Here is a 25,558-nt window from a genome sequence, read left to right on the forward strand (position 1 = left end):
TACCATCAGCCAACACTAGCTTTCCCAGTAAGTACCAGCACCAAGAGCAACATACTGTGTATTATGCTTGAAGTGGATGGACTAGAACCACAGGTCACTCTGTGGACTTTGGTCAACTCTATTTATCCACACTTCATTTCTCCTTGCCTATCTACTTTTCCCTAGTCTCCTTATACCTGCCTTCTTTTCCTTTTTATGACCATTTCATCTGTGACACATCTAGCTAATTCTTAACAGGTACTACCTGGAAGTTTCCAAGTGTCAATAAAACAACAACAAAGACCTCTCCCCACTCAACTTGCCCTTCTAGAAGCCTGAAGGTAAAGTAGTATGATCAACAAGTTGGATCAACTGGTTCCAAAAGTGAGGCTTAATAGCTTAAGTAAGGAGCCAAATGTCATGGGGCTATTTGCTCTTAATACCATTCAAAGAAACTGAGAATCACATGCAACTCTACAATTCAAAAGACCAGTGTGAATGTAATTTCCTTATTTCCCTTAGACCGTAAGAAAATGAGTGCACGATGGTAAGGGATGGGGCTGCAAATTAACAGCACAGACTTGGCCCATCAGCCTTTTCCTTCATCGCCCACCACACAACTCTCACCACCCTCTTCTCTCACAACTTGCTGAAAATAAAGGATATGTGCGTGCTTTTAACTGAAAGCGTCTGTTATGGGGCACAAAGCGAAGTTTTTATTTTTATGTTCAGTTTCAGCAGATTTACTCAGCTCAGATTTCTGTGTAACTTTACTCCTTCCTCTCCCTCCCACGTCCCTTACTTCACTCTTATCCAGGCATTCTCTTGGTAACAGTCTTTCGTGACTGTAGCTGCATAAATATATATATAGTTACATTTTGCATGTAGACATTCAGCAACATAAAACTAAATTTCCAGTCTGAGAAAAGTAAATTTCAGAACTGACTGAGAAGTGAAATGAAGCCATGTGAGATAATCACCTAATGGGAAGCTTGCATCTTCTTACCAAAGTAACTGAAGTATCACAGCTACTTCCAGAAATATAAAGTATAAAAAACAAAGGGGAGGAGGGACAGAAATGGGGGACAGCTGAGTGTTGGGGAGGGAGGGAGGGAGGAATGACAAATGAAGAGACAGGGCAGCCTAATAAGAATGTTGACATTCTCAGGTAAAACTATTCAGAAACTAGTACGAATTTGGCTAGTTCAACTGTGATCAGGATCTTGGACTTAAAGGCCCTCCCTCCATTTCTCCCTTAGGTAGATACAGACTACCCGTAAATTTCCTATTATGCTATATTATTATTGTAATGAAATGTTTTCATTTCTTGCATTTTATAGGCCAGACTAAGGACATAGTCCGTTATCTCTTTCAGCTTGTGCCCAACTCTGTACCAGCAGAGAATCTGGCACACAAAATACTACTGCCACATGGTCCCACTTGGAATACCCAAACCCACTGGGCTCTTCTTACCCTTCTATGACCTACAGAAACTGCCTGTTCTCTTTGTGGCATAGGATCCTGCTTTTCCTTGCTCTTTACACTTTACATATACCAAGTTATTTAGTTCTCATGACAATCTCGCAAGGTAAAAACCATTATTCTCCCCATCTTACAGTTGAGAAACAAAGGCCCAGGGAGGTTAAAGGACTTGACCAAGGCCACACAGCTGTTAAGTGGCAGGGCCAGGATACGAACACTCCAGTAGTCTAGCTATAGAGTCCACACTCTTAGCAACTGCTCTGGCCTCCTATGATACCCCAGAGCCTCTTATACCTAATTCTATAACGGTTCTTACTCCAAAGCATTAACATAATTGTTCTGCCTTCTACAAAACCCTTACCTTAACATCTGAGCAAAAGGCCTAAAAGAAAGTACACATTGAATCAAGATTACTAAATTAACACTGACTGGGGTGTCTGGGTGGCTCAGTCATTAAGCGTCTGCCTTCGGCTCAGGTCATGATCCCAGGGTCCTGGGATGGAGTCCCGCATCAGGCTCCCTGCTCCACGGGAGGCCTGCATCTCCCTCTCCCACTCCCCCTGCTTGTGTTCCCTCTCTCACTGCCTCTCTCACTCTCTCTCTCTCTGACAAATAAATACACAAATAAATAAATCTTTTAAAAAATAAATTAATTAATTAACACTGACTGAATGACCCTCACTTCTGTCTTCATGGAGCTTTCAACATCCCTATGATAATTTCCAATTTTTGTATTTTTTAAGATGTTGAAAAATTAGTAAGGGAAAAAAACTTTTATGCCTATCTTTTTAAACAATTTTTAAAATTTTTTTCTTTTTCCCTTTTGATGCCCTGCCTCTAGTACCCACCAATCTGTTCTATGTATCTATGAATTTGGTGTTTTGTTTTGTTTCATTTTGATGATTCCAGATATAAGAGTGACCATACAGTATTCGTCTTTCTCTGACTTATTTCACCCAGCATAATGCCCTTGAGGTACCATCCATGTTGTCAAAAATGACAAGACTTCCTTCTTTTTTATGGCGGAATAATATTCAGGTGTATATTTGAGTATATTTATGTATGAACATCTTCTTTATCCATGACCCATTGATGGATATTTAAGGTTATTTCCATATATTGGCTATTGTACATAATGCTGCAATGAACAAGGGGGTGCATGTATCTTTATGGGTGTTTTCATTTTCTTTGTATAAACACCCAGAAGTGGAACTGCTGGATAATATGGTAGTTCTATTTTTAATATTTTAAGGAACCTCCATACCATTTTCCATAGTGGCTGCACCAGTTTGCATTCCCACCAACAGTGCCTAAGAGTTCCCAAGTATGCTCTTACATATATACTAGCTTTGACATTTAGCTCAAAGAATAACTCAAGAAAATATTTAAACTTAAGGTCACCTAAAGTATTTTCAGTTCAAGATCATACTGCAAAAGGCTTAAAGAAACGAGAACACTCATTCCACTATTAAAGGAACTAATTTATTAGCCTACAAAATGGCAAAATTTTGAAGAAGTTGCTGTTTCTCTAAATAGGTGGTAGGAAGTCAGTACTAATCCAGATAATTTACCAATGTAATTTCTCATGAACCCTAACAAAACGAAGAGTGAAAATACTATGGTTACTACCCAAACTTACAATTTAAAAATACTGGATTGGGTCATTTCTGAAATTAACGCTGGGAGGCATTCTTTGACCCTCACTCCCCCGAAAAAGAAAGAAAAAACACTACTTTTAAGTAGTGTGTGCTGACAATGCTCCATCTCCCTGCACTCACCACCTGATTCTCGATCACCTATCAAGCTTTCCCCCAAAACCCTTGTACTTCCCAGGGATCACTACCCCCAATTTGGGGGGACCAATATGGTCCTACATATTACCTATTTCTGAGTGTAACATTGATCCTATGTGCATTCATGATAGTTCTGCGTGTTGTCTGAAAGTTATCTGCAGGCCAGGTCTTTTCCCCTTTAATAGTTAGTTAGCTCTCTGCATTCTCTGAGGGTAGCAGTCAGCCTCACATCACTTACTGGTATTTGTTGAAAACTGTGACAGTGCTTAAGAGTTTGATTAGGCTTAAGCTATTTTCTTTCCCTAACTTGAAATTTTTGATGTCTAAATTTCATTCATAAGCTAATAAAAAGTGGATCTTTTCCAGTGACAATATTTTATTTTTTTCTTATTTAAATTCAATTCATTAACATGTGATGTATTATTGGTTTCAGAGGTAGAGTTCAGTGATTCATCAGCCTTATATAATACCCAGTGCTCATCACATCATGTGCCCGCCTTCATGTCCATCACCCAGTTACCCCATCATCCCCACCCTCCACCCCTCCAGCAACCCTCCGTTTGTTTTCTGTAATTAAGAGTCTCTTATGGTTTGTCTCCCTCTCTGATTTCATCTTGTTTTATTTTTCCCTCTCTTCCCCTATGATCCTCTATTTCAGTGACAATATTTTAAATTAGGTGTTTAATAGGAAAAAAAAGCTATAGGTAGAATATACTTTGTTTCACACACTCCTATTCCTCCTTCATTCAATATCTAAACATCAAAGAAATAACACACTAAGTGTGTTTCATGAGGTACTTATTAAACTGTCTCTGAAAACAAGATGTACTAAAAACATGCCCATCAGTAAAGACCAATAAAGACTGGCTAAATCTATCAGAGCATACACTGGCCAGGGAAGAAGCTTGCTAAATTTGTACTGTTTAAAACACTTTCATTCATCAAAAATAATACATGATAAAGAAGCCCAGACTAGGAGTGCCTGGGTGGCTCAATCGTTACACATCTGCCTTCGGCTCAGGTCATGATCCCAGGGCCCTGGGATCGAGCCCCGTATAGGGCTCCCTGCTCGGCGGGAAGCCTGTTTCTCCTTCTCCCACTCCCCCTGCTTGTGTTCCTGCTCCCACTGTGTCTCTGTCAAATAAATAAATAAAATTTAAAAAAAAAAAAAAAGCAGCAGCCCAGACTAATATATATGTGATGGCACTATTAAAACAAGATTCATGAATCCTCTATTACTTCCTGCCAACACAAAGTAGACACAGCCTAATATGATCCAGGCAAGAGAAATAGGAAACACAGAACAATGTACGGAAAAAAGGGGAAAAAGAGGGGGAGGCCTAGGCTTAAATCACCTTCTACCATATGGAATGAAAGCAGAACTTAGGACATGTCTAGTTTTATGGAAATAAGTAAGAGAATGCCAATTCAGGGAAAGTTTGTCAGCTGCCAAAGAAAACAGAATAACCTTTTGCTTACAAAGAGACTGATTAAAATTCATGTTCCTTCTTGCATTCAAGCTTTCCACATGAGCTGAATACTGAGGAAAATAAATGAACTACATCGAGATTCACAATTACTATGAAAAATAAACAAATCCAGAAAGCTAAACAATATTTTCCTTTAATATCCCAAATTCAAATTCAACCTCAAAGAAAGAAAAGAAATCCCTATCAGAATCTCCTTATCTGCTAGAGATTAACCTCAAAGTTCTTATGTTTACTTTAATTCTCCTTAAGAAAATTTCCTACCCACTGGCTCTGGAAATAAGAAAAAGGCACGTCAAAAGAGAGATAGAAAACATGGCTTCCTACAAGAGCCATTACCAAGCACTTATAAGAGTGAGACCTAGACAGCATCAATAGGATGTAGACACTCTGCTTCATATACAGCAGTAATGTATTCTTTTTTAATTTTTTTTTTTTAGCAGTAATGTATTTTTAAAGATTCAAATCAACTTAACAAATCCTGGATGCTTTCTAGAAGCCAGTCATTGTACTTCTCCCTCAGGATGCAGAGCAGAACTCCCCTAGTCCATTCCTGTTCAGAATGCTTTGTCTCCCACAGCATTTAGAGCAAAGGATCTGTTGGAATTCATTGCCATAAAACAGGACAGCTAACTAATCAAAGAAACACAGATCCCTAATCTTGCCCTGATGTGCATGCTTTTATCAATGACCATGAACTTACCCCACAGTAACTGGGGTCCACGTGACATTACAAAACAAATTTCTACAAAGGGCCATCAGTTACTGGCAAAATTATCACCAGAAAAGAAGTCCTGAAACAGAATGCTGATGGGTTATCTGGAACTACTGTTTCTCTGATTTCTCTGATTTACTTTATCAAGTAGGAAAAACAAAAAATAGCACCAATGAGCATATCTCACTAAGATGACTCATCTAGTGCCAAATAAAGATATTCTACGTATATTTTAGAACAAAACAAAAATATCACTTCAAGTCTGTGCGTGCTGTGTGTTTAATGATAATACAAATATCTGAAGTAAAACAGAAACCTTTTTGAGGGGGTGGGGTTTGCCAGGAATCCATTTAAATGGAAAGGGTGGAAATTTTTCCAAATACCTTATCAGGCCACCACTGCAAATCTTCTCCTAAAGACACTGGACTTTGAACGGGTGTATTCTTCTTATCCAGGTTTGGCTCTCCTTCCTTGCTGGTGGAGCCCCTTTCATTATCAAATGAGGCTCCATCAAGCCACCTTCGTTCACGTAAACGTAAAACAGATTCACGTTCACGCAACAGCTCAGAGTCTCTCTCTAAGGGAAGAAGGAGAACTGGTATGCAATTGGGTCACACCAGTGGGATAAAAGTAAGCCACTCTCTAGTAAAGACCCTTCAGGATGCAACTAACAGCAGTTTATCTACTCAACAAAAATTTAATGTAAATGTATATCTAATAAGTCTGACATGCAACATTCAAAACATCAACTCTTTCAAGTGAAGGTATGAAAATTATAAACTAGTATTTTTAAGAACTATGTAGAGGCAGACTTTTTTGAATTCCAACTACATGTTTTTAGAGCAGAATTACTTTATTGTAATTGGATTTTTAAAATGGATTTTAAAATTTTTGCTTTCATTTAAAACGCTTACCATAACTTTATTAGAAAATGTGCATAAATTAGAATTTCAACATATTAGATACATATGTAAACCAAAAAAGAGTATTTGTTAGAATGTCTTCAGTTATTAAAAAACAAAACAAAAACAAAACCCTACACATACAGGGGAAAAACTTGAAAAAGCTAAAATACAAATCCATTAACCAAAAAAATGTTTGTAATTCAAGCCTTGTTTAGAGTAATTTTACAGTCTGGATCTTCATATCAGCCTCGTTTACACATTTCTGAGAAACCAGACAAGCTTCTTTTTTTCTTTTAATCATCTTTACAGAAAGATTCCCTTACAAAAATTCTTCCCCTACAAACTCTCTAAAACCAGTTTTGTTGTTTTGGGTTTGTTTTTTGGTTTTGCTTTTTTGTTTGCTCATATATTATTCTTTTTTTAAATAGGTAATCAAAATATACTTTCCAGGACTTGGATAAGGACTAGAAAGAATATTAAACTGAAGCATATGAAATTGCCATCCATGCAGGTCAAGAATGGTCAAGCACCAGCAATTTCATATGGTTCAGATAAAAAGTAATGCCTACACAGAATGACCTACGGAAAAGGAAAAGAGAGAAATTTAGGAGGAGTTATTTGTGCTCGATATTGAATATTTGAAAATGCAATACTTGATATATTTAAGGCAATACAGTGTGGACTTAATTTAAAAATGTTTAAAGCTATTACATAATAGGTTCAGTATATTACAAGATCATTATAGATTTGTTATTTTTAAACTTTGCTTTTAAGTACTAGATATTTGCAGCAAGGTTCTAATATAACATGGCATCTTTTCCAGTACTAATGATCAGTAAATAATATATAACCGATTCTTGTACATTATTTGACTCAAGCAGTTTTACATTCTGGAGTAAAAATACTGACTTAGTAAGGTTAAAATGCAAGCTAAATCTATACCAACATACAAAGAGAAAGTCTTACATTTGTATGATTTCAAAATCTTCTAACCTCTATTATGTACTATACCTTTGAAGGATTTCAAACTTTTGAAAATAACATTTTAATAAGATAATCGTTTCTATATATTTATTATTGGCCAATCCCATTCTATTAGGTTTTTTCACATTTCACTCTTCCGTCTAACCAAGATTTAAAATGAACAGAATAATCACTTTAATCAAATAAACTAAAGAGACTTGTTTTCTGAATGCTGCATGTCACTGTAAAGTAGAATTCTGCTTTTAGTTCAGAATCCATATTCCTAATTAAAGATACAGGTAGGTAAGTCGTAACCCTTGATAAGTATTCCACAATGTTGATAAGACAATCTCTAAAGTAAAGTACTATTTGTGGCTCGTCAAGATCAAAAATAACTAGTTTAATACCAAAGCATTCAAAAACACTAATAAGTAATAATTTATTATTGTATTGTATTATTATATTAATTACTGTAATATTAAAAGTTCAAACACAATGAATTGTACCACTCTCTCTCCATACAGCCAGCCAATGATCACAAAGAAATAAATGCAAAATTACCTCGAGATGAGCCTAGCCTGGAAAGTGATGAACGACGAAAAGAAGGGTAACCAAAATAGCTAATGTCCTCAGAAAACATGGCATCCGCATCAATAATGACACTTGGGTGGGCAGAATGAATGTCAGCATCAAGAAGAGACATAAGATCCTCTATAAACAGAAACATATATAAATAAAGCAGACACCGAAAATATCTGTAGACCACTGAAAGGTCTCTGAAAATTAAATCAGATAAAAATGAGACACTAACCACTGATAGACCCTGAGAAAAAAAGTAATAACTACCCAGGAAATAATATTATTAACAAAGATTTTAAGGAACAGGAAAGACATGACTGCCACTTGGGCTACCTACTAAATAATCACAAGAAAAAAAGATCTCTATTTAACATATTTGTAACATCACAGAGATAATGCAGTCAAAATCTAAATAGGGTTTTTACATATTTGGTAATAAGGGCATCAAAAAACAACATTCCAGAGTCATCTTGTCAGACAGTGACAAAGACACGCACATACATCCATGTCTTTACTGGAACCAAACACAAGTCTACTGAGCAAAAACATTTCCCATTTTCCCTTAAAAGTATTTTACAGGGGCGCCTGGGTGGCTCAGTTGTTAAGCATCTGCCTTCGGCTCAGGTCATGATCCCAGGGTCCTGGGATCGAGTCCCGCATCGGGCTCCCTGCTCCATGGGAAGCCTGCTCCTCCCTCTCCCACTCCCCCTGCTTGTGTTCCCTTTCTCACTCTGTCTCTTTCTGTCATATAAATAAATAAAGTCTTTTGGGGGGGGGGGAAGTATTTTACAATCAAATTAAACACTCCAGTGAGAAATATCTACCACTTTGGAAAGAACCATCAGAAAATCCATTGTACTTTAAAATTCTATTCCCTAGTCAAAAAAGTCTCTCCCTCTAGAGATGAGAAAACCATGATGGTGATCCACCAACCTCCAGGCAAATAAGATTCACTGGCTGTATCATCCCCATCATCTCCATCTTCATCATCCCGGCTAAGTAAATTATTTACAGCAAGGTTTACATCAAGATTTGTTCGTTGAAGTTCCCGAATAATGACACTTCTGGATTTGCCTTGTAAAACGACTTGGGCCTGAAATAGAAAATAAAGAAGAGTGCTATGCTAAATCTCTTTTGCTTACACACTTTTATCAAAATCAGCTTTCCAGGACAGCTCCAGAAAAGCAGTATTTCACAATCCATGCTGTGAGTCATGACTACAGCCCAGGACATTCAGTTAAACTTCCTCTTGCTCTGCTGCCTTATGTGAAGTGTTCTCCCAGACCTCTACCTGTGAGATCAGCTCCTCCGGGATGACGGATGCAGGGATAACTGGCTGTGGCTGACTGCCCAAAAGCCCAGATCCTCGGTCCCGGCCTGTCCGAATAACTCGGGTCTGTCGGCGGGAATCTCGAGCTCCGGCTGATGACCTACCAGAGGAGCCTCCTCCACTTCCACCGACTCCGGAACTCCACCGACTTCTAAAGAGTAGACAATTTTGAGAATTAGCATTTTAAACAATAAAAGATCACCTTGTGTCTCACATTCATTCTCTTAACTGTGAAGACAAAGCTATTTTGTCTAACTGACATATATTTTACAGTATTTTAATAGAACAAGGTAATATAACTGAGCCTTAAAATAAAACGGTTGCCATTTTTTAAATGCTTACAAATAAATTCACTCTTTAGAAAGATATATATCACACTTTTGCATCTTTTAAAATCATGTTTTAAAGCTCCACATACCAAGTATTTCCAGTCACAATTCTAGAATGAGTTATAGGATACACCTTGCCTCTACATGAAAGACTCATCGGACATAACTACCAACAATGTGTTACACAAAAAGTGTAATTCAGAGTTTAGGACTCAAAAACTGCTTTGCATGAAATGAAATATTCATTTGCAAAGATATCTGTCCATTAATATTTAGTTCTATTAACTACCTAGACCAAAAAGAAGCTACTATTTTAAAATAATCATTAATTTTTTCTTAAGTATGAGAAAACTTAGCATGACATTTCCATCTTCACTTTCTGCCCCCAACATGAGCATTAAGGATTTTCAAATCAACTAGGCTAGATAACCATAAACAATTGCTTTTCTGCATTCAACTGGATCTTAAAGAAAATGTTCCCCCAAATCACATTAGCCTTAGAAATCATGACAGTGCCAGTCTCTTTTCTTTAAAAATTTTTTTTAGTATAGTTGATGCCTCTTTAAAATGAATCTAATACTTAGAGATCATTCAATCTAGAGAAAGCTACTTTACTCTCAACTACTCTTCATTGCACTCACCTAAAACTGAAACCTTCAACCTCCCATTGAGAACAGATTTAGTTTAAATTTGATTTTCCAAGCCTTTTTTACCCCTTAAAAATGTTTGACTATATTAATCATAACAATTCTCAAATGAACATACAACTACTTGATCTTCTCACTTAACTGGAAAGCCCAATCTCTTGTCTAAACAACAAAACTTTTAAAATAGTTTCCGCAGTAAAATGGGGAAAAAAAAATCTCCAGAAAACCTGGTGTCACCCTTTTTGATGGCTTTCTACCCTTGTTGATGCACTCTATCAATTGTGTCTGTGTTTCTGTATCTATAGCCTAAGAACCGCCCAAGATAATTTTAGAGAAAAACAATATTTTGCATTCTCAGAGCTACGGTATGAACCATCGCTTCATCTCAGCTGTGCACCAGATTTCATAAATGTAGTGGTAATGAACCATTTACAGACCAAAAGAAAAACAAAGGAGCATTAAAAGTATATTACATTAACAAAAAGGAAAATAAAACAATTCCATTTATAATAAAAAAAAAAAAACACAAAAAACAATACCTAAGGATATACCTAACCAAGGAGGTGAGACTTATATACTGAAAGCTACCAAACACAGCTTAGAAAATTTTAAAAAGTCACAATTAAAAGGAAACAAATCTCATGTTCATGAACTGGAAGACTTAATATTATCAAGATGCCCATATTACTCAAAGCAACAGATTCATCACAATCCCTATCAAAATCCCAAATGGCATTTTTTACAAAAATAGAAAAGTTCATCCTAAAATTCATGTGGAGTCTTGAGAGACCCTCAAGGGCCAACACAATTTTGAAAAAGAAGAAAAATAAAATTCTAGAGAATACTTTGTGATTTTGAAACATCATTACAGAACTACTATAATTAAGGGGCGCCTGGGTGGCTCAGCTGGTTAAGCGACTGACTGCCTTTGGCTCAAGGTCATGATCCTGGAGTCCTGGGATCAAATCCCACGTCGGGCTCCCTGCTCAGCAGGGAGTTTGCTTCTCCCTCTGACCCTCTTCCCTCTCGTGCTCTCTATCTCTCATTCTCTCTCTCCCAAATAAATAAAATCTTTAAAAAAAAAAAAAACTACTGTAATTAAAACACTGTGGTCTGGCATAAGGACAAATAATCCAGTGGAACAGAATAGAGAGCCCAGAAATAAAATCTTGCATGTATGGTCAAATGACCTTTGACAAGGGTGCCAAAACCACTCAATGGGGAAAGGAGAGTGTCTTCAACAAATGATGCTGGGAAAATTAGATATCTCTATGCAAAAGAATAAAACTGGACCCTTATGTTATACCATAGGCAGCAATTAATTTAAAATAATTAAAGACCTAAACATAAGACCAAAAAATTTAAAATTCCTAAGAAGAAAACATAGCGGAAAAGCTCCATGTAAGACCTGGCAATGATCTTAAGATATGACACCAAAAGCACACGCACTAAAAGCAAAAATAGACAAAATGAACTATATCAAACCTAAAAACTTTGTGCCTCAAAGGACATAATCAACAGAGTGAAAAGGCAACCTAAAATGGGAGAAAATATCTGCAAATCATATATCTGATAATAGGTTAAGGATCCAGAATATATAAAGAGCTCCTACACTCAACAACAAAAAGTAGCCCAATTAAAAACTGGGTGAAAGATGTGAATAAACATTTCTCCGAAGATGATACACAAATGGCCAACAAGCATATGAAAAGATGTTCCATATCACTAATCATCAGAACCAAGTAAGATATGCCTTTACACCCATTAGAATGGCTATTACTGAAATAAAAACAAAAACAAAACAAACTAGAAAATTACAAGTGTTAGCAGCAAAGATGTGTAGAAACTGGAACACTCATGCACTGTTGGTGGGAATGTAAAGTGATGGAATGCTATGGAAAACAGTATGGAGGTGCATCAAAAATTAAAAATTAAAAATAGAACTATCATATGACCCAGGCAAGCCACTTCTGGATATACGTGCAAAAAAACTGAAAACCATCTCAAGAGATATCTGTATACATTATTCACAGCAACATTATTCATAGCAACATTATTCATAGAAGCCAAGAGGTGGAAGCAACCAAATGTCTAAAGGATGAATGGATAAACAAAATGTGGCATATACATACATTGGAATATTATTCAGCCTTAAAAAGAAAGTCCTGTCACAGGTTACAACATGGATGAACCCTGAAGACACTATGCTAGTGAATGAACCCAGTCACAAAAAGAGAAATACCATGTGATTCCAGTTATATGAGATATCTATAAAGTAGTCAAATTCATAGACACAGAAAGTAGAATGGCAGCTGCCAGGGGTTAAGGAGAGGGTTAAATTAACGAAATCATATACAAATTGTAAGCCAGATGATTTTACTCATTTTATACCTTGATCTTGAATACCTAGACCTTACAGGTATCATAAACTCAAATCTCCATGAGGAGTGCATATATTACACAAGTAAGTGAAGTTAAGATAACAGGGAAGACTAGAGAGTATCAGCCTACCCAAAATACCCAAATTCACTGCTGGATTCTTCCATCAAAACACCAATGGCTGCCAATTCACAATCTCTGCTATACAAACCCCCAACAGAGGTTAGTTGAAAGACGTATGTCAAAATAGCTCTGGTTTGCCCATTAACCTGTTGCCAAGGAACATACCATGTTTTCCCACTTAGACCCACTGTGCAGTGTGTTTCTTCTATCACAATCCAAACAACTACCAGTCTCCCTGCTTCAAGTGCTCCCCAACATTCCTTCCTCTAAGCAACTTGCTATCTAGAGAGAATAAGATATTGAACCAAGCACACACTAATAGAGATTTAGTAGTGGTCAAAAAATACAGTATGGGAATGGGTGATTCCTTTAATCTATAATTTTAGTGAGCTATGTAATTTTTAATATTAAACTCAAAAGTACTAGGAAAACCAGTTTCTCCTAACTGTACTTTGTTAATCAAAATTAATCCTACAATTTTAATCCCATTACACAGTACACTCAAAGTAACAGAATGATTCAAAATCAACTGAGGAAATCACACCATAGGAATTAGTCCACAGCTTCCAAACTTAAAGCCCATGGACCAAATCTTGCCCATAAACCCAGTTGGTTGGTTTAAAAAAAAAAAACATCATCATCAAAAATAAGGCAAATCTGAGAAACTATCACAATCAAGAGGAGCCAAAGGAGATGACTGAATGTAATGTGATATCCTGGATGGGATCCTGGAACAGAAAAAAAGACAATAGGAGAAAACTAAGGAAATATGAATAACCTTCAGCCTTCAGTGAATAAAAATCTATCAATATACATTAACTATAAAAAATTTACCATACCAATGTTAGATATTAATAACAGTAGAAAATGGGCACAGGATATAGGAGAACTCTCAGTACTATCTTTGCAATTTTTCTGTCAATCTAAAACTGTTTTAAAATAAAAAGTTTCTTGGGCGCCTGGGTGGCTCAGTCGTTGAGCGTCTGCCTTCAGCTCAGATCATGATCCCAGGGTCCTGGGATCAAGCCCCGCATCGGGCTCCCTGCTCCGCGGGAGGCCTGCTTCTCCCTCTCCTACTCCCCCTGCTTGTGTTCCCTCTCTCGCTGTCTCTCTCTCTGTCAAAAAAAATAAAATCTTTATTTAAAACAAATAAACAATTTCTTCAAAAGAGCATGCACACATACACACACACACACACACAGTGTGTGTGTGTGTGTGTGTGTGTATGAGATTGGTATGCGGCCCGGTGTATCTATTTATTTCCCAGTTCCAACATATAAGTCAAGATATTCACATGAAGATCCAAAATTACAGCTTCTTGGGGACAAAAAAGGGGATGGGGTGAGGGACACCTGGCTGGTTCAGTCAGTAGAGCACGTGACTCTCGATCTCAGGGTTGTGAGTTTAAGCCCCACATCAGGCAGAGAGCTCACTTAAAAAAAAAAAAAAAAAAAAAGTGGAGTTGAGGCATGGAAGTTTGTATTTGGCAACAATAGCCCTGTAGTCTCCTATGGTAATAATCAGCTGATCAGTTGCCTCCTTGAAAAAGGGGCATCCACTTAGTTTGTCACAGCCCTACTACCTACCACCTTACCCACCTTGCCAGCTTCAACTGTTTACAATTACAGTGACCTGCTTGGCTTTTACAAAAGATTCCAAATCCAGGGCTAATTATTAGCTCAGATGAGACTCCAAAGGAAATATGGTAGCTCAAATGAAGGAAAAGCAGCTTGTATCTATCATCAATTATATCCAGTGACAACAAACAGAATAAAGAGACTTTAGATATTATCACCATTTTAAACTTACTATTGAGCACAATTAACTCTCTTCCCCAAGTAAATTCGGTGGTTTTACCCTTAACCTGGTCTGAAATGAGTTTAACCAAAATACCTAGGAGATTTCTAAAATATCTCCCAGGATAAATATGAGTAATTATGAAAGGGAGGAAACAGGAGCAACCAGAAATCTTTAGCACAACACCTGCTGAACAGTGAGAAGGCCAAAGGGAAAAATATTAAAAGTCCCATAAATTTTGTCTGCTATGCATTCCTAAGAATGATGAGTCAAAATAAATGATCAATTATCTATGCTGACGGGAAAGAAAAACCAATTATTCCAAAATCTTTCAAATGCAGCTCTCAAATACAGAGACCACTTGCTGATTCACAACCCAAAGGGAGCAAGCCTGGAGTCTGAAGGAAGGGGGTAGGGGACCACAGTCTATGGGGATGGGCTTTTTCATATTTGACCGCATTTGGTAAATTTGTGGCTAAGAATCCCCTCTGGGGTCTCAAGATCTGCTTGTTCTAGATTCTCTATTACATGCTATAAAGCAAACTTCTTTAAAGTTCCCTGTAATCAACACAGAAAGAGGAATAAACACCCACTATGCAACTCATGGGGGGAAAAAATGTATCATGAAGAAAAATATTTTTGACTCTATAAAATTGCTTAATTTACAAAATAACTTGATCACAATTTCACCATCAACAAACAAAATTTTCATTGAGGCCAAGAGAAACAATCAGTCCTCAAGTGCTTATACTTTGTGGACATCTGCAAGACCAAATAAAAGTAAACAAAAGACTAGCAATGACTTAAGTCAGTGGACACTGTGACATTTGTGACATTTCTCAATACTGCAACTCATGAATCAAATGCCAAAGAAAGCTCACGCTGAGTTAATTCCGGGGTGTGTGTGGATAAGAGAGTGAGGGACAGAAAGGCAGTGGGCAAGGATGCATAAGGGGACTCAAAAATTGCTTCTCTCTGCATTTTAAAGCCTTAAGATTAGCCCTAATCTTCTTTGGAGTAGATCTACAGAGGTTTTAGTCAAGATCAAATGTACTACAGTTCATTATTGTTATTTGTTACATATTTTATTAGCAAAATCAGAGAATTCCAGCTCTATTTGTCATTCTATTATAACTGGTTATATCCAAATTTTATGTATAAAGAGAACTTAAATCTAAGACAGTTTGAGCAACATAATAGTGATGAATTATAAACTATAGAATAAAATATCCATGAAACTATAATGATATAAATAACTTAAGAGCAAAAGAATGGAATAAACAAGAAATAAATGTATAAGGAGGAAAAATTCTTCCTTATGCTTGAATTCCAACTAATAAAAGTATAAAAGGAATGACAGAAATTTTAAAAAATAACTATTTGGCCAACACCACAGAAATACTTAAGGCAAAATATCATCAATGGATGCTAAAATCAAGCATAAAAATATATTTACATAAGTCAAAGAATCTCCCCACAGAATACATGTTAATTACAAAGGAGGAAATAGTAACTTTATAGTTGCAAAACCTAGCAACCACCACCTTACCTAACTAATCAGGGGTAATCTCATCGCCAGATGAGACGTATCCACATCATGTGCCTCCTGATATGATGCACTGAGAAGAGAACATCACCACCTCTGCTGTGTTCTTGACAAAAATGCACCACCTGCAATCCCAATCAAAAGTCTAGCAAATTATTTTGTGGGTACCAATAAACTGATTCTAAAGTTTATATGGAGTGGCGCCTGGGTGGCTCAGTCAGTTAAAAGTGCCTGCCTTCGGCTTGGGTCATGATCCCAGGGTCCTGGGATGGAGCCCCACATCGGGCTCCATGCTCAGCAGGAAGCCTGCTTCTCCCTCTCCCTCTGCCTGCAGCTCCCCCTGCTTGTGCGTACGCACACTCACCCTGAGGGAGGGAGGGAAGGAAGGAAGGAGAACAGTCAAACAATGGGCCAAAGACCTTAAAAGACACTTCACCAGAGAAGATATACAGATAGCAAGTAGCATATAGAAAGACATTCCACATCATATATAACTACAGAAATGCAACCTAAAACAATGAGAACAGGCAAAATCCAAAACACTGACAACACCAATTTTGCTGGGGAGCATGTGACCAATAAGAACTCTCACTCACTGCTGGTGGGAAAACAAAATGGTACAGCCACTTTGGAAAACAGTAGCCAGGTTCTTAGAAAACTAAACATACTCCTAACATATGTTCCAGCAATGTGCTCCCTGGTATTGGAGTTGAAAACTTATATCCACAAAAAAACCTGAACACAATGTTTATTAACAGTTTTAATCATAATTGCCAAAACTTGGAAGCAACCAAGATGTCCTCCAGTAGGTGAATGCATAAATAACCTGTAGTACATCCAGACATGATTCCAACTATACAAAATTCTGGAAAAGACAAAACTATGGAGACAGCAACAACATCAGTCATTGCCAGGGATTAGAGGGGAGAGAGGGATAAATAGGCAGAGTGCAGATGATTTTTAAGGAAATTAAACTACTCTGTTTGATACTATAATGGAGGATACATGTCATTATACATTTATATACAGAATGTACAACATCTAGGGTAAACCATAATGAGAACCATGGACTCTGGGTGATAATGTATGTATCAATGCAGTTTCATCAATTTGAACAAATGGACTGCTGATAGTATGAGACCATACATGTGTAGAGACGGAGTATACAGGAAATCTCTGTATCTTTCTTCCATTTTTGCTGTGAACCTGAAAACCACTCTAAAAAAGACTTAAAAAAAAAAAAAAGCATCACCTGGGTTTAATCATGAGGAAATAGACAAATTCAAACATTCTACAAAATAATCAGACATTTTTCAAACTCATCAGGGTCCAGAAAGTAAGGAGATTGAGAAACTGCCCCAGGCTAGAGGAATCTACGGAAGCATGACAACTAAATGCAATTTGGGATCCTGGATTGACTCCTGGACCAGAGAAAAGGGTGTTAGTGGGACAATTAGTGGAATGTGAGTAAACTCTGTAGATTAAGCACTGATCACTATTAATTTCCTGGTTTTGATCACTGTTCTATGGTTATGTAAAATGTTAACATTTGGGGGAACCAGGTGAAAGTTTTTACAACTTTTTAAAAGGCAAATTACTTCAGTGATGTACTTGAAGAACAAAAGGAAGTCAGATTATTTCAAAATAAAAATTTTAATTTAAAAATACATACAGAGTACAAATTAGTTAACAAATGCCACCACATAAACGGATAAACTAAAACAAGGATCAGCAAACTTTTCTGTAAAGAGCAGACAAGTAAATAGTTTATTTAGGCCTTGTGAGCTAAAGTCTTTGTCAAGACTACTCATCTCTCCCATCTTAGCACAAAGCAGCCACAGACGTAACTAAGTATCAAGCATGCCTGTGTTTCAATAAAAACAAGAAAGAATGGATTTAGCCCATAGGCTGTGGTTTGCTGACCCTGCAATTAAACAAATTTTTTAAAGAAGGTATAGTTTGACATGGTGTAACACATAATAGTTATTCTTTTTTAAGTAAATATAATCAAACTTTTTCCAGGTTTATTAAACGAAATGACAATTGCATTTGTTATTACATCATTTTCAGAATTCTTTATCATATACTGTTGTTATGTTAGTTGTGTGCACAGGACCAGGAAAAGAAGGTACTTAATATTTTGACCAGAGCTATGTTTCCCATTAACAGTTCTAGCACAGAATCAGCTAAAGAAGGTACTCCACTAAATGACCTTCCTCTGACCTCAAAATAAACGTAGTTCAGCATAAAAACAAAAAGGCAAAGAAACAATAAGCATTTGGGGCTCTCAATTTTCAAATATAATCTTACCTAGAAATTCAGTGTCAAAATATTTTTAAAATGTTTAAAACCTTCCTCCTCCTCTTACCGTATTTTGAAACAATTTAAAAATTGCTTCTAGTTATATTTCTCTGATCAGCCTTTGAACACATTTGCTGACTTGACTGATTTGGCATTATCTAATCATTCATCAGGTAATTTCAGAAAATCTAGGTTTTCAAGATCAAGGTATAAAATGAGTAAAATCATCTGGCTTATAATTTGTATATGATTTCGTTAATTTAACAGCTTATCAACTTTAGATAAAATGAAAGTTGATTATCTAGTTTAAGAGGTATACATGTTATAAATAATTTAAAAGTAAAAAGAAGGTACAAACTTCCAGTTATAAAATAAGTCATGAGGATGTAATGTACAACACTGCATATTTGAAAGTTGCTAAAAAAGTAGATCTTAAAAGTGCTCATCACAAGAAAAAAAAATATATCGTAACTATGTATGGTAATGAAGGGGGCGCCTGGGTGGCTCAGTCAGTTAAGTGTCTGCCTTTGACTCAGGTCCTGATCCCAGGGTCCTGGGATCAAGCCCTGTCTCAGGCTCCCTGCTCAGCAGGCAGCCTGCTTCTCCCTCTCCCTCTGCCTCTGCCTCTGCCTACCGGTCTGCCTACGTGTGCTCTCTGTCAAATAAATAAGTAAAATCTTAAAAAAAAAAAAAAAAACTGTATGGTGATGGATGTTAAGTAGACTTACTGTGGTGATCATTTCACAATACATAAATAGCAAATCATGCTGTACATCTGAAACTAATATAATGTTATACGTCAACTGTATCTTGATAAAAAAAAAAAACTTAGGGTGCCTGGGTGGTTCAGTCAGTTGAGCTTCGGACTCGCGGTTTTGGCTCAGTCATGATCTCAGAGTCCTAGGATCGGACCCACATGGGGCTCCCTGCTCAGTGAAGGGAGTCTGCTTGTCTCCCCCTTTCTCTGCCCCTCCCGCCCCCCCCCTCAACCCACCGCTTGCACTCTCTCTAGAAATAAATACATCTTTTAAAAATAAAAATAACTTGGGGCGCCTGGGTGGCCCAGTCGTTAAGCGTCTGCCTTCGGCTCAGATCGTGATCCCAGGGTCCTGGGATCGAGCCCCACACTGGGCTCCCTGCTCAGCGGGAAGCCTGCTTCTCCCTCTCCCACTCCCCCTGCTTGTGTTCCCTCTGTCGTTCCTGCTGTCTCTCTTTCAAATAAATAAATAAATAAATAAAATATTAAAAAATAAAATAAAAATAATTAAAGGCTGTCAAGTTTAGTTACATGATTTTCAAACCTCACTAAATTAATTCAGAAAGAACTACCAAATTTGGAACCTAGAAAGAAATAAATGTTCTATTTTTTTACCCAAGAATTAGCATAAATAAGACCAAAGTCAACACCACTAAAAAACTGAAGTAACATAAGCGACCTGGTAAGTGATATATTAAACACATCTCAACATTAGATACTTTTAAGAGGTCAAGAGCCTGGGTTAATTGTAATTAGCCTGCATGGGTTATTTTTATCATGGTGCCTCGCCGTGAGCAACCAGAGCACCTGCCCAGAGTTCAGTAGTTTCCTCCCTGCTCCGCTGGGTAACACAGAAGGCAATTTCTCAGAGTGAGAGCACACACAGAGCGCGGGCCCAGACCAGTGGAAGCCATCACCTGGCCACAACTTACCCCAGAGTGTTGCCTGCCAGCCTGCCCAGAGTCTCAGAACCGGAGAGAAACCACGGGGAGTCACTTGTCCTCCCGGGCCTCGATGTCCTCCCTGCCCCCGAGCTGCTGTTCAACTTTGACCTGGGAAAAAAACAGGAGGAGCAACAGTCACAGAACAGTCCCAAACTCGCTAAGCACAAGCCTGGGACTCCCGGCCTCACTATTCTGGGAGTGACTGTGGTGAAACACCAGCCTCGCTCTTCTGTGACTGCCCCTCCTGGAATGTGTCCTTCCTGTCAATGAGCAAGCCTCACAACCTACAGCATCCCAGCAATCCAGCACTCCCTCCTGGTTCAAAGTGTCTGCATGGTTTAACTGCAAATGAATTATTCTTTAGACTTTTTAAAGTAATCATGCTTTCCTTAGAGGCAGGCAACTGAAATTCATCATACATTATCTAGCAGTGCTTTTTATATGTAATCATTTATAAAGACCACAATTTTAAAGACCCTTGTCAATTTCAAACCGAGTTACTTGATTTGGAAATATTAAAAAGGAAAGAACATGAGGGGCCTAGCTGGCTCAGTCGGTAGAGCATGAGACTCAATCTGGGGGATTCTGAGTTCGAGATCCACACTGGGTATAGATATTACTTTAAAAAGGGCGGGGAAGGGGGCCTGGCTGGCTCAGTTGGTAGAGCATGTGACCCTTGATCTCAGGGTTGGGAGTTCAAGCCCCACACTGGGTATAGAGATTACTTAAAAATAAAATCTTGGGGGGGGGGGAAGATCTAAAAAGTCATTTCAATCAAAGAACAGATCTGACCTGGGACCTACCACATACATAAATCATTCCTCTGATAACCAATTTCTGTGAAGTGACCAACTTCTCTGCTATTTTCAATACTAATATTTTAGCCATAAATCACTACTTGCAGAAAAATGAAAATTAAACTACAAGATAACCACTCCACTATTTTAAGTGCCTCATTTTCTACAATGCTTTTTTTTTTGTTAAACTTGAAGGCCATCAAAATCAAAACACAGGTTTAATATAATACCTTTGAAGAGCTAAATACTTATTAAGTAGAAACGGCATTAATGTCTTACCCATCGTTGTTATCAGGTTTGCCCAACTCCAATCTGTCTGGCTGTACTGAGAAACCGATCCTGCAAACTCTACCATCCTAAAAGCCAAGAAAATAGAAGAAATTGCCAAAGTAAAAATGTGTATTAAAATATGAATTTATTCAATAAACAGATTATGTCCCCATCACTGTCAATTCAGAAAACAACAAATAAGTTCCTTTTCAGAAGGCACTCACAGCTGACGTGGGGAAGTATGTTTTATATTACATTATCAGCATAGCAGTAAAAATAATTTGACGTATCTTTAACAGAATTCAGAGTAAGGAAATGACTGGGATGGGTATCAGGAACTCCTCCATTACTATGGTTTCAAGCTGTAGTAAATCACTTAACCTTTCTCTGAGCCAGAGACTGTTTCACACAAGGAAATGGAAGTGGGTGATCTCTAGCAAAAAACTTCTATTTTGCCTAGTTAAAAAGGAAGATACATGATAATGCACGATTGTATTTTAATTTAAGTTCCTTTTCATTTCTATATCTTACAGTAAAGAATTTACCTCAAGAAGAAAGGCAGCATGATTTGGTCCTACCACACACTGTTTGATAGTAGCCTGTTCCAATACATTCAAAGGGGGGTGGCTAAGGAATAAAAAAAGTCAAATTATTTTTTAAAATGGCAAATACATTCTAGGGTTGGTATGTTTGTTTTTTATCTGAGTAACCAAAGGAAAAAATGGGTGGAAAAACCTGTTTTTAAAAATTAATATTTACATATTATAAGGAGTAATTGAAAACAATAATTATGATATCCTTTATAGTTATTACATGTCCTTGGTATGCCAGATTTTTCAAAAATCAGTATGAACAGAACCTATTATTCAAACGAATCCAAGTCATAAACAGTTGACAGATTAAAATATTCCCGGTTGCTTCTGCCTAAATAGGAGTTATTTTTCCTAATAAAGAAAAAAATGCTCTTTTCAGAAAATTTAAAAGATCTTAAAACTCTTACCTGTTTAAATTGTATTTGTTCAGTTTTTCTGAAACTTCCCGTAACCTTTAAAAACAAAATGAAATATGAATAAACCACGTGTACAAATTCTTTTTAAACAAAATAGTTCTGATAGGTACTTGTATCATTATTTGGTGATTCCTAACAGTAGTATACAAAAAATCTGCTAAGGCAAGAATGTTTTTTATATTATCTTTGATTTTTGTCCCAAAAGCGATCCCTGGTCAACTCTACAATTCCCTTCCCTCACCACCCCATTAGCAACTTTGATAATAATATTAATCCCATTTTACAGATGAGGAAACTGAGGCTTCTAGTATTTGTAATACACAAAGTGGCAACAGAGCTGGTACTTGAACCAACACCAATGGAAGCCACTTTTTTTTTAAACACTGTGCTATATATGCCAAAAGAGATTCTTAAATGTACATAATGTACAAGTATATCATAAAATGAAGATATTAGGGTAGCATAAATCTACTAAGAATTTAACAAAATGCGGCAGAAAAAGCCTGAAAGCTTAACTGACATAACACAGTCTCAGTTCCTGAAGGGCTTTCTGACACAAAACTATACAAATGAAGACCTCTATGTCCGTGTCTACAAAACAAGGATAACACCTCCCCCCCATTTCTAAAAGAGTATCAAATATGCTTCAAAAAATCAAGAGGCTGCATAACTAAAAGATATTAACTCATTATCTATTATGACTTTGCTGCTTATCTCAAGAAAACAGTTTTGAATTAATACAAAATATTGTAATACTCATTGAAACTAGACCCTTCGGTCAACTTAAGGAACTCATTTTATAATGTAAAGATGTAATCAAATGCAGAGATTTTAAGAGTTTGAGTCTATCAAGTTACCAAAACAACTGCCTAATCTTTCAAAATTTTTTCATAGATGATTCTCTTAAAAATAAACAGAATTTTAAAAAGCAATAGAAAAAAATTAAGACATTCAATCAATAGGAAATTCCATGGGGGTGCCTGGGTGGCTCGGTCAGTTAAGCGTCTGTCTTCAGCTCAGGTCATGGTCCCAGGGTACTGGGATGGAGCCCCAGGGCGGGCTCCCTGCTCAGCGGGGAGCCTGCTTCTCCCTCTCCCTCTGCCTGCAGCTCCCCCTGCTTGTGTGCGTGCATGCTCTGTCAAATAAATAAAATCTTTAAAAAAACATTTTCTTAAACAGGAAATTCCATGAATTTTGCTTTCTAAAAAGTGACAAAAATACATAAAATCAAATTTCAATCATTTGTACTAACAGATGAAAGTGATATACATACTCCAAAAATAAATCACAGCTTAAAGCCAGTTTAGGATTCAAAGACCATAAATCATTTATTATATAAATGGGCAAATGACCTAATTATTTCAGTAAGAGATTCTAGGAGGACCCAACTGTCTCTCAACTTTTATTTTATCCTACAAATTCTATCCTTTGTTTAATGCTGAGGAGCATCTTTCAAACACTAACACATATACAGGGTTTTTTTGCCAATTCTGAATCTTACTCCTAAGCAATAACTTTCAAATGATGCCATACTTAATTTCTCTCCCACCCACTAGTGACTTTATTCTGACTCCCAAAGAAGAGCACCTGACCGACCATGATGTGTGGGATTCATAAGCTCTGAGAGAAGACCGACTAGAAAATGGGGATAAAATAAACTGGGAGGCTCCAAACAATGGCCTTTAGAATCCTGGAGCAGACGCAGGAGTAGAGCTGGAGGGAAAAGGCTAAGAAAGGTTTACTTCCCCAAAACCACAGTACTACTCCAAGAAGGTACATTTCTCCTGCAGACAACTACACCCCTTCATTCCCATTCCTTTCTCTTAGCCCAAAAAGGTCTTGAGAGCTTTCACAAAGTATAAAGTTACAGGGAGGGGAGGGAGCTGGGGGCAGATAAAATTTGTCAAAGCCTTTTCAAAACCAGGAAATAATGTTGATTAAATATTAAATGCTGCTCTCATGGTTTCAAATACCATTCCACGTACACAATATTTTTAACACCAAAATAAGCTTTGAAAACATAAAAATGCTAAAGGTATGAAGTCAAGAACTCGACAGCAAATTTCAGGCCACGGGGACAGAGGAAATGGTCACTGCCATCAATTCAATTTTCTAATCTCAAAAATCATGGTGGACTCCTAACCACATCTGAAATGTACACCCATTTGTACTGGAAACAATGCCCACTGGGTAACAAATCTGGAGCTTACTCCCAGCTCATCTACTACTAACTGGGCTCATTTGAGCCCATTAAGTCTCAGGTTCTCATCTATGTAAGGGAAAACTAATAGTCATCTCTTGTTCTTTTTAGTCCTGGAATTCTTATGAATGTTTGAAAAGCAAATATTATCAGTGGGGATACATATATAATGTTTATATGGGACTAGCACTTACTGTCATATTCCATTTCATCTAACCCATCTGAAACTTTCACATACAAACTGATTTTACACGGTCATTTAGGATGTTTCCCCAAATACCAAATTTTTTAAATTTCTTAAATCCAGTCCCCAAAATTTACACAAAATATATCATGCTCGCAAATCTCAAAACAGTTATCAGGGCTAAATTGGCACCCTAAGCATGAATCCCAGACCATAATGACAAAAAACCTACAAACAGACAAAAAACTATAAAATAAAAAGAGTATTGAGTTCCTCCTTTTACATTATAGAGTCCTTAGCAGACACGGAAATCACAGAATCGCTGCAGACCAAAGATCACATTCAATTACTAAGTTACTGAAAATCTCTACATAATTATTAGGCACTCATCTACTTTAAAGGATCTTTCTCCAAAAGCTCACAATGCTTAAAGTCATTAACTATATTTCCTCTAGGAGCAACATGAACAAGTCTCCCTTGTTTTTAAAATAAAAGGAAAAGTACCCTAGAACTCACCAAATTCCGTTTCAGAATAAATCTTTACATGTGGCTGTGATGGAAAACAATGTGAAGAGTACAGCATAACATTACAAAATAACCTCATAACTCAGCATTCAATCTCATTCAGGGACAGGTAGGAAAGTCTTTGTGAGGTGGCTGTAACACATAGGTTAACAATAAGCTTCTGACAATCCTTAGTACTCCTACACCAAAGATTTATTCTATATTCCAATTCAATAACCTATTTCATTCCTTTAAATTTATAGGCATTTTACAGATTCAGATGCTGGATTTTCTTTTTCTTAAAGCACCAAGGTAGGGTAACAGCAAACTGTTGTTTAAAAAGAGACAAGAAATCAAAGTATAACCTGCTGGAATCTAACGTACTTCACTGCTGCTCTGAAAATCCCCTGTAAGTTCAGTCTCCTTTTCCCCAAACTTAACATTATAATTTCAAATATAATTCATCTTCTCACTGATCCTCAAATGGGAATAGCATCAGTGCAGGTCCGTCGGTTTTCAAATTCTCTGTCTACCCGTC

At 37.1% G+C, this 25,558-nt stretch overlaps 1 protein-coding gene across 1 annotated transcript in view; it reads right to left on the bottom strand.

Annotated features, from left to right (window-relative positions):
• The window catches only part of UBR5 (ubiquitin protein ligase E3 component n-recognin 5), a 132,420-nt gene that overhangs the window by 70,239 nt on the left and 36,623 nt on the right, over positions 1–25,558 (bottom strand). The window contains 8 exon segments of the mRNA XM_035727246.1: positions 5,840–6,051; positions 7,886–8,035; positions 8,837–8,996; positions 9,195–9,384; positions 20,045–20,164; positions 21,133–21,209; positions 21,669–21,750; positions 22,124–22,168. Of these exon segments, the coding sequence (XP_035583139.1) occupies positions 5,840–6,051; positions 7,886–8,035; positions 8,837–8,996; positions 9,195–9,384; positions 20,045–20,164; positions 21,133–21,209; positions 21,669–21,750; positions 22,124–22,168 (1,036 nt within the window).

This window comes from Zalophus californianus, chromosome 4 (assembly GCF_009762305.2).
Source record: "Zalophus californianus isolate mZalCal1 chromosome 4, mZalCal1.pri.v2, whole genome shotgun sequence".
NCBI lineage: Eukaryota > Metazoa > Chordata > Mammalia > Carnivora > Otariidae > Zalophus > Zalophus californianus.